This window comes from Silurus aristotelis (genome assembly GCF_946808225.1).
Source record: "Silurus aristotelis genome assembly, chromosome: 12".
Classification (NCBI taxonomy): domain Eukaryota; kingdom Metazoa; phylum Chordata; class Actinopteri; order Siluriformes; family Siluridae; genus Silurus; species Silurus aristotelis.
In genome coordinates, this window is record NC_139585.1 from 28835092 (window position 1) to 28845091 (window position 10000).

A 10000-nucleotide genomic window follows, 5' to 3' on the forward strand; every position below is an offset into this window, starting at 1 on the left:
ACCCTATTGAGCACTTGTGGGGAATCCTCAAGCGGAAGATGGAGAAGCACCATGTGTCTAACATCCAGCAGCTCTGTGATGTCATTATGGAGGAGTGGAAGAGGATCCCCGCAACAACCTGTGCAGCTCTGGTGAATTCCATGCCCAAAAGGATTACGGCAGTGCTGGATAATAATGGTGCTAAGACTCAATAATTACAATTTGGACACAGTTTTGAGATGTTCATGACATGATGATCTCCTCAAAGTTGTCTACATCTGCATTTTTTTTTTTATTAATGTACATAATGTCAATTTTTATCCATTTACAGTTACAAGTTCAGTGAGTTCCAGTTTGTTGTAAGTAATTCTAGGCATGAAAAACAAAAAGAATAGTTGGAACTTCAACCACTTCCTTTACTGAGAAGTGTGAGAACGTTGCTTCCAAAGATCCCCATGAATGGAACATCACATTTCTATATGTTTTTCCACAGACCTGTGTGGAGCTGAGGGAGGAAATGAAGAATGAGTGCAATGAGACAGGGCAATGGCAGGGTTACAGCGAGAATTACGACCTAGAAATGGGCCACTGGGAATCTTCCCATATCTCCTATTTGACCTTCAAAAGCCTTTTGCAGCTCAGCAGAATGATGAACACAGGTGATGATTCTTCATCATAAATCCTAAACACTACACAACTCTACACCATGCTACAATATACAATATTCTCCTACACTATACAACACTGTCCATCTTCAACAACTGTCCTTCCCTCTTTCCACCATATTCTCAGGGGTGGTGATGTTGGACAGAGAGGAACCATCACTCTCCAGCATCATGGATAAAATTGTGGATGAGATGATCGAGAAAAAAGAGATCAGACCTGGCGAGCGTGATGAGGTTTTTAAAGCTTTAATGCAGAAGCGTAGGTAATAAATACTATAGCTAGATAAGTTCTAGCGCTAAATTCAATTTCAGATGTTGAATTCTGGCTCAATTTCTAATTCAAGTTACGGTACAAATTTCAATTTAAACTAGTCTATTTTTACTCCCAATTGTAAGTTTAATCCAAATTTGATTTCTAGTTTCAATGCAAAAGTTTGATTCCAAATAGTCAGTTCAGTTCCAATTTAATTCGAATACAATTTGTAAATTCAAGTAAAATTTTTTATATGAATTTTGATATTTGATATTTATCTGCACTTATCAATTTGCACAATTACTACTGCTTGCACATCTGGTAGATGCTAAGCTGCATTTCATTGCTGTGTTCCTGTACGCTGAATATCTACCTACCTACCTACCTACTAAAAGAAATGTATACATAAAAGATAGCGCAACTACCTGTATAGGCTGTTTAAGCTCCGCCCACTTCTGATCTGAAGCCTTGCATGGCTGTCCTGGAACTGCTGCGATTTCTGTATTAGTTTCCATTTGATTTTCCTTTTTTTTGCATCCACGAAAAAAACGAGGGTTTTTTTATTGTTTAAGTCGTAAATCCTTCTCCCACACACTTTAAACACCCACAGAAAACATCTGCAAGAATATGCCGAGATGAATTTTGTGTCTATTGGTAGAAATACAGTATTGCAGTTTTAGTGAGTACATGTACATGTACAGTATACAGTTCTGTAGCGTAGTCTTATTGGTTGAAGTGTCACTATGATGTCAAAAAAGAGGCGGGGTTAAAGATACACGTCACCAGCATTCTTTACTTTCTGTACTGTAATTTACTTTGTTTTAAAATTAATCATTATATTTGTATTAATACATTATTTCAACATAAATCCCCACAGTTCCATATAGGTGTTTTGGCCTATCATGCTGTCCACGAGAGACCGGGAAAATAAACGTAACTAATTAATTATGTGGCAAATGCAACTTTGCGATATTTCGAGATTCAGACCGCGGTAAAAAAATCAAGGCACAGGCCACACAATTTCTCTGATTTCTCTTTTTTTTCCTCAAAGCCAATCAGTGGAGACACAATCTCTTGCATCAGCTCTTGATATCCAGACTTTCCTAGTACCAGTAAAGGTAATATTTTTAGTAACATTTTCGGACAGAGACTAACTTAGGATAAATACAATGTGCCTAAAGATAAGTATTTGCTGTATTTCACAGAAAGATGCTTCTGAAGGTGTGGAGGCCTCCATGGTGTTTGTTGGTAAGTGACTGTGAATTCTATTTATTAAAATTCATTCGTCTTTTTGTTTGGATATTTATTACAAAAAATAGAATGTGATCAGCTCAAATTATAACGCGATCTGTTCTTGTTGCAGATGTCAGTCAAAAAGTATTGTAAAGTTGTGCCATTTGGAAAAGTAGATTTTATTTCAATGAGCAAATGATCTTTTGTTTATTTGTTTTGTATTCAAACAAATGTAAAAAGGTCTTTGGGAAAAATGATCAATTTGATCGAGTTAATAAAACGATGTGTGGGTGTATTCAGGGGCTCTGGAGTTCCTGGAGAAGCCGAGCGTGGCGTTTGTACGCCTGAAGGAAGCCCACGTTCTGGAGACGCCGCTGGAATCTTTGGCTCATGTTCGCTTCGTCGTTGCGCTGATTGGATCGACCGAAAATGATGTGGACTACCATGAGACCGGACGAGCCATCGGCGCTCTTTTGTCAGATCATGTAAGGACCATTCTTAATACACTGTAAATTATTTAGAGAAAAGGAGCTCTCACTCATACAAACGATAAAAATTTCTAATATCATCTTCATTTGCTGGTATAATAACCTCCACTCTTCTATGAAGATTTGTGGAGATTCATTCAGCCACAAGGGTGTTAGTAATGACAAGCACTGGTGTAGGTGAGATGATTAGGGCTGGAGTGCGGTCAGTGTTCACAATCATCCCAAAGATATTCAATAATCTTGATGTCAGAGCTCTATAGCAGGCCAGTCAAGATCTTCAGCTCCGAAAATTTAAACTCAAGCAGCTGGCTTTGTGCACAGGGGCATCATCACGCAAGTTTGGTTCTCTTAGATGAAGGAAAATTGAATGCTACAGCATCTAAAGACGTCCTACACAAGTGTGTAGTATAAATAGTGCACTATAACAAAAAAGATTCATAAGAAAATAAAAATAAATAACACGATTTTAGCGAGTACTTAAAAAGTGTCGTCGCTGCAAAGTAAATTTTAGTGACTACATGAACGATGAAACATTTCAACAAATTTTCTCTCAAAGTAGAATCCAGAAGAAGGTGTAGCTGCTATTGTGGGTGGAGCAGTTAAAAGCTACTGAAACATGGACACAATTATGACGTTGGCTCTCATGCACACACTTATAGGTCTTCATCCAGGCGGCGTTAAAAGCTCAGAGTGACGAAGAGCTGAATCGTGCCGTGACGGACTTCCTGGATTACAGCGTGGTGATCCCGCCTACAGAGATTCAGGATGAAAGCATGCTTGCACCTATTATTGGGTTCCAGAAGAAGCTCCTTCAGGAGAGACTCCACCCCTCCGAGCCTCAGCACCACCTCAACCCCAAAGCAGACAGGAAACGTATTGAAATTAGTTTTTATATATATATATATATATACAGTGGGTACGGAAAGTATTCAGACCCCCTTAAATTTTTCACTCTTTGTTATATTGCAGCCATTTGCTAAAATCATTTAAGTTCATTCTTCTTCCTCATGAATGTACACACAGCTCCCCATACTGACAGAAAAACAAAGAATTGTTGACCTTTTTGCAGATTTATTAAAAAAGAAAAACTGAAATATCACATGGTCCTAAGTATTCAGACCCTTTGCTGTGACACTCATATATTTAACTCAGGTGCTTTCCATTTCTTCTGATCATCCTTGAGATGGTTCTACACCTTCATTTGAGTCCAGAAATTTTTGATTATACTGATTGGACTTGATTAGGAAAGCCACACACCTGTTTATATAAGACCTTACAGATCACAATGCATGTCAGAGCAAATGAGAATCATTAAGGTCAAAGAAACTGCCTGAAGAGCTCAGAGACAGAATTGTGGCAAGGCACAGATCTGGCCAAGGTTCCAAAAAAATTTCTGCTGCACTTAAGGTTCCTAAGAGCACAGTGGCCTCCATAATCCTCAAATGGAAGACGTTTGGGATGACCAGAACCATTCCTAGAGCTGGCCGACCGGCCAAACTGAGCTATCGGGGGAGAAGAGCCTTGGTGAGAGAGGTAAAGAAGAACCCAAAGATCACTGTGGCTGAGCTCCAGAGATGCAGTCGGGAGATGGGAGAAAGTTGTAGAAAGTCAACCATCACTGCAGCCCTTCACCAGTGGGGCTTTATAGCAGAGTGTCCCGACGGAAGCCTCTCCTCAGTGCAGGACACATGAAAACCCGCATGGAGTTCTCCAAGATGGTGAGAAATAAGATTCTCTGGTCTGATGAGACCAAGATAGAACTTTTTGGCCTTAATTCTAAGCGGTATGTGTGGAGAAAACCAGGCACTGCTCATCACCTGTCCAGTACAGTCTCAACAATGAAGCATGGTGATGGCAGCATCATGCTGTGGGGGCGTTTTTCAGCTGCAGGGACAGGACGACTGGTTGCAATCAAGGGAAAGATGAATGCGGCCAAGCACAGGGATATCCTGGACGAAAACCTTCTCCAGAGTGCTTTGGACCTCAGACTGGGCTGAAGGTTTACCTTCCAACAAGACAATGACCCTAAGCACACAGCTAAAATAACGATGGAGTGGCTTCACAACAACTCCGTGACTGTTCTTGAATGGCCCAGCCAGAGCAATGACTTAAACCCAATTGAGCATCTCTGGAGAGACCTAAAAATAGCTGTCCACCAACGTTTACCGTCCAACCTGACAGAACTGGAGAGGATCTGCAAGGAGGAATGGCAGAGGATCCCTGAATCCAGGTGTGAAAAACTTGTTGCATCTTTCCCAAAAAGACTCCTGGCTGTATTAGATCAAAAGGCGGCTTCTACTAAATACTGAGCAAAGGGTCTGAATACTTAGGACCATGTGATATTTCAGTTTTTCTTTTTTAATAAATCTGCAACAATGTCAACAATTCTGTGTTTTTCTGTCAATATAGGGTGCTATGTGTACATTCATGAGGAAAAGAAATGAACCTAAATGATTTTAGCAAATGGCTGCAAAATAAAAAAGAGTGAAAAATTTAAGGGTGTCTGAATACTTTCCGTACCCACTGTATATTGCTAGTTAGCCAATTTAAAATTCTAAGAAACATTAAACCTATTTGTATGTTCAATATAAACAAGAAATAATAATGTGTTAATTAGTAAAAAAAAAAAAAACAATGTCTCCACGTAGCATCTATTTCCAAAGTCCCTCCACCTGAGGATCCACTGGTGCGCACCGGAAAACCATTCGGAGGATTGATCCGTGACTTTAGAAGACGCTACAAGCACTACAGGAGTGACATCACTGATGGCTTGAACACTCAAGTCCTCGCTGCCGTGATCTTTATTTACTTTGCCGCCCTCTCCCCTGCTATCACCTTTGGTGGTCTGCTAGGTGAACGATTTTTGCTTCTAGTGTGTTTTTGCTAGTTGAGAATTTAATCTTAAGCTGACACCCAATCAAATATCATGTGTTGAGATTTTGCCCCACCTCCTGCCACAGCTGATAAAGTAGATAATATGATGGGAGTATCTGAGCTTTTGCTGTCTACGGCAGTGCAAGGCGTCGTTTTCTGCTTGATCGCAGCCCAGCCAGTCCTCGTAATCGGCTTCTCGGGGCCACTGCTGGTCTTCGAAGAGGCCTTCTACGGGGTAACATCATAATAATGTATTTTAAAGATTCATTTAGGATTTCCAGTGCACCATAAACACAAAAGTTTTTATGTATAATGTTGATTTTCCGGCAGTTCTGTAAGTCTCGGGACATCGAGTACATCGTAGGTAGAGTGTGGGTCGGCGTATGGCTCATTGTCATCGTCGTGCTCATGGTAGCGACGGAGGGCAGCTTCCTGGTGCGCTTCATCTCCCGCTTCACCCAAGAGATCTTCTCCATCCTCATCTCGCTCATCTTCATTTATGAGACCTTCTCCAAACTTGGCAGTGTAAGAGACATCATAAAAAGTCCACAAAAAGGATTTTTCACACATGCTGTAGGACTTCTGTTAATCAGTGACATCTGATTATAGCTTATCTCATGCAATAAATTTTTTATGTTAAAGTTAACAGAAAGTGAGCTGTACGAGTGTAACTAGCTAGCTCACTAAAGAGATAGATATACTGTATATTTTATGCATCATTTTGGACTAATTAAAATAACAAATTAGCCTGATACACCACCAGGGCAGTGGTCCTGTGGTAGAGCAGAGGTGGTCCAGTAGTTAAGGGTCAGGGGTTCAAGCCCCAGCACCGCCAAACTGCTACTGTTGGGCCCTTGAGCATGGCACTTAACTACAGTATATCTGCTCCAGGAGCGCCGAACCATGGCTGACCTGGCGCTCTGACCCCAGATTCCTGACAAGCTGGGATACATGAAACTTTGGGGGACGTGGTAGCTCAGTGGTTTAGGCTTAGGGTTACTTATTGGAAGGTCAGGGGGTTCAAGCCCCAGTATGACCAGACTGCCACGTTTGGGGTTCCTTGAGCAAGGCCTGTAACCTCACTGTATGCTCTAGGGGCACTGTAATGTGGCTGACCCTGCACTCTGTCCCCAGCTTCCTAACATCGCTGGTATATGCGAAGAAAGAATTTCACTGTGCTGTAAACTTTTATCATGACATTTATTTTGTACCATGTAAATGTTTGTATCTTCATTGATTGGTATATTAAAAAATTATTCTTGCTGGTCCATAATCATAGATTTTCAAGGCCCACCCTCTTAATCTCAACTACGAGCATTTGAATACCTCAGTCGCAGATCCTTGGCACCCCATCATCACCCATCACACGACTGTAGATAATTCTACAGGCAACATCACCACAGTCACCACCATAAGTTACCGTGCCTACCCCAACACCGCGCTGCTCTCCATGTGCTTGATGTTCGGCTGCTTTTCCATCGCTTACTTCCTCCGCATATTCAAGAATGGCTACTTTCTGCCTGGCACGGTTAGTTGCTGGTTCTGGTTGTGGTTAAATAGGCTACTGATATAAATTCATAAAGTCATTGTTATTTCTTGCCTTTCAGGTTCGTCGTTTGATGGGTGACTTTGGTGTCCCCATTGCTATTGTCCTTATGGTGGTTGTGGATATTAGCATTAATGACACATACACGCAAGTAAGTTTTTTGTGGGACAGTTATTTTTATAGGTTCATTGTTTTGAACACTAAATCACAAGTTTATACAGGGTGGCGTGGGGAAACTGGACATTTTGGAACTAGGAGTTGGTGACCCTGGAGCCTCGGCAATTGTTTGGAACCAGTAGAAGCCCTTGTCATTAGTTATAATAAAGCAGTGAAGTGGTGCGCAACGAGCGTGTGCTGTAAAACCTTTAATAAGAATAGTGATATTGTGTGTGCTGTGCAAAGGGAATTTTATTACCATTTAGGACGTCACGATTGTATCCGGTCTGCTAATTTCACAGAAGCAGGTTCAACCTTAAAAAGAAGTCAACAGGTGGTGTTGAGCACACCAGAGAATGTTTAGTCTGTACAAGCTGCTATCATGAGGGATGGGGACTGGGGGACTTCTGCAGACCGGATACAATCATAACCTTTTAACTGGTAATGATGCAGAAATGAGTTTGTTCAGCACTCACACTCTCCCCATTCTTATAAAAGGCTTTTACAGAGAACGCTCATTGCGCAGCACTCCACTGCTCCATTAAAACTAATGCCAAGGTGTTCGAAACGAGGTCACACTGGTTCCCAACAATTGCTGAATCCCCAGAGTCGCCAACTCCTAGCTCTAAAAATTTCCCATTTCCCTGCACCACCCTGTATTAATGTGGTCATAATGGTCAGTGGTAAAGCTGTAAAACTTTTAAGTTTCTTTAAGAGAGTCTTTAGGACAAAGAAAAAATGAAGGCTAATGAGGCAATGACTAGAAGTAGGATTAAATCAGAAACTAATTTATTTGTGGATGTCCCTTAGCAGTAAATGTAACCATAAATAGATAAAAGGTATGGCTCCATTTTAAATGTATAAAAAATAATAGTTTGCCAATTGCTGTGGAATGAGTGACCTTGTGACCTTAATGTTTTCTAGAAACTAGTGGTGCCCAAGGGCTTGCAGGTGTCTAACCCTGCCATGCGAGGCTGGCTCATTAACCCCATGGGCGAGCACAAGCCCTTCCCCACCTGGATGATGTTCGCTTGTGTCGTGCCTGCCATTTTGGTGTTCATACTAATCTTCCTTGAATCGCAGATCACTACGTTAGTCCAAGTTTTCTATCTTGGGTGCTAATTTACTAAGATCCCAATCAAAGAGACCAGATTACAGCTAGTGGTACTACTACCACTAGCTGTATTAGCTGAACTAGATGAAGTGATTTTCAAAGAAGAATTGAAAGCATGCCTTTGTAAAATCAGAGAAATAGATTTTAATTCAATACTTTTTCCCACCTTTCCCTCCTTTGAATTATCGTTCTTTGTAGGTTAATTGTAAGCAAACCAGAGAGGAAGATGTTAAAAGGATCAGGCTTCCATTTGGACCTTCTTATTTTGGTGAGCATGGGAGGGCTCTGTGCTTTCTTCGGAATGCCATGGCTCAGCGCTGCCACGGTTCGCTCTGTAACACATGCCAATGCCCTGACTGTCATGAGTAAAGGGCCCAAACCGCAGATCGAGAAAGTTCTGGAACAGAGAATTAGTGGTGTATTGGTGGCCCTCCTCGTGGGTAGGTCTCTCTTTTTTAGAGATTTTTTCCTGCAGACACAATGGCACTTTTTTGACATAACAGGCATACTGATTTCATCCTACTCATGCCATATGTCCTCATTTAAACTCAAATTTGTGGGTGCAGTGATGGGGAATTCATTAGAGAAGGGAACTGTGATGTAATGCTTGGAGGAATCATGATAGTATTTCAGAAAATCCTGTGGAAATCCCTTAAATAAAAGGAAAACATGGGGAATTCCTTGGCGTAATCTTGGCAAATCTTGGGTAATCCTGTGAGGAAATCTTAAAAGAGAATCAACTATGGATATCTTGGGAAAAGCACTTTGAGGGAAATTCTTTGGCTGTATGTCTTATAGGCAATACCTTGCAGCAAGCTTAAGGAAAGTAAGGTTTGAGAAATCTTGTGGTAACCTTGAGGGTACCCCTTGTGGACTCTTAGCGGAATTTAAAGAAATAATTACTGTGGAATATTAAGAAAATCCGTTGGTGGAATCATTGGAATTTTTGGGGGAAATTCTGCAAAACATTGAGGAAACTGTGTGAAATTGAGAGAATCTGGGAGACAACTTGGGGGAATCTTATGGGGAAACCCTAGGGACTTTTAAAGGAAGTTGTAGGGTATAAGTCTTGGAAGTTACCCCTTTAATCAAACATGGAAAAACTTTAAGAATCTTTTTTGATGAATTCCTAGGTTATAATCCTGAGTGAGTGAAGGAAAGTTAGCGTTCGTCTTTTTTCATCTCTCCTTGATTATTCAATTAATGATAATCAATCTATTAATCATCAATTGACCTCTGTTCCTCTTCTGAACTCTTGCAAGGCCTGTCCATTCTCATGGAGCCCATTCTGAAGATGATTCCCATGGCGGCTTTGTTTGGTATCTTCCTCTACATGGGCGTTACATCTCTGAGTGGCATTCAACTGTGGGATCGCATGCTGCTGCTCCTTATTCCAAAGAAGTACCACCCCAATGAACCGTATGCTCAAAGAGTACGTTTCTGGGTCTTTTATTGTAAAAAGCACAGCATTTTTGTCTTTTTATGAGCCATATTTTGGTATTTAATTCTTACTTTCTTGTTCATCACTATATAAAATGCTGTATAGTATTTACTTGAACCTCTCATGTAAAGCATGGTCACTTTTAACATGAATAGAGTTCACTCTTGTAATAATGTAAGAGTGCCGTTCAAGTCAAACTGGGATTTTTAATTTTACAGGTATAAAAATGGATGCTAGCGTGGCAGTACTGC

General features: G+C 40.9%; 1 protein-coding gene across 1 annotated transcript in view; it reads left to right on the forward strand.

Annotated features, from left to right (window-relative positions):
• Window positions 1-10000, forward strand: part of slc4a1b (solute carrier family 4 member 1b (Diego blood group)) — a 13833-nt gene that overhangs the window by 2557 nt on the left and 1276 nt on the right. Inside the window, exons 2-15 of the mRNA XM_083557091.1 lie at window positions 473-638; window positions 772-907; window positions 1949-2015; window positions 2103-2145; window positions 2431-2615; window positions 3278-3491; window positions 5267-5470; window positions 5579-5727; window positions 5823-6017; window positions 6772-7020; window positions 7100-7189; window positions 8119-8285; window positions 8507-8748; window positions 9571-9740. Coding sequence (XP_083413217.1) covers window positions 473-638; window positions 772-907; window positions 1949-2015; window positions 2103-2145; window positions 2431-2615; window positions 3278-3491; window positions 5267-5470; window positions 5579-5727; window positions 5823-6017; window positions 6772-7020; window positions 7100-7189; window positions 8119-8285; window positions 8507-8748; window positions 9571-9740 — 2277 coding nt within the window. The remainder of the gene's footprint in view (window positions 1-472; window positions 639-771; window positions 908-1948; window positions 2016-2102; window positions 2146-2430; window positions 2616-3277; window positions 3492-5266; window positions 5471-5578; window positions 5728-5822; window positions 6018-6771; window positions 7021-7099; window positions 7190-8118; window positions 8286-8506; window positions 8749-9570; window positions 9741-10000) is intronic.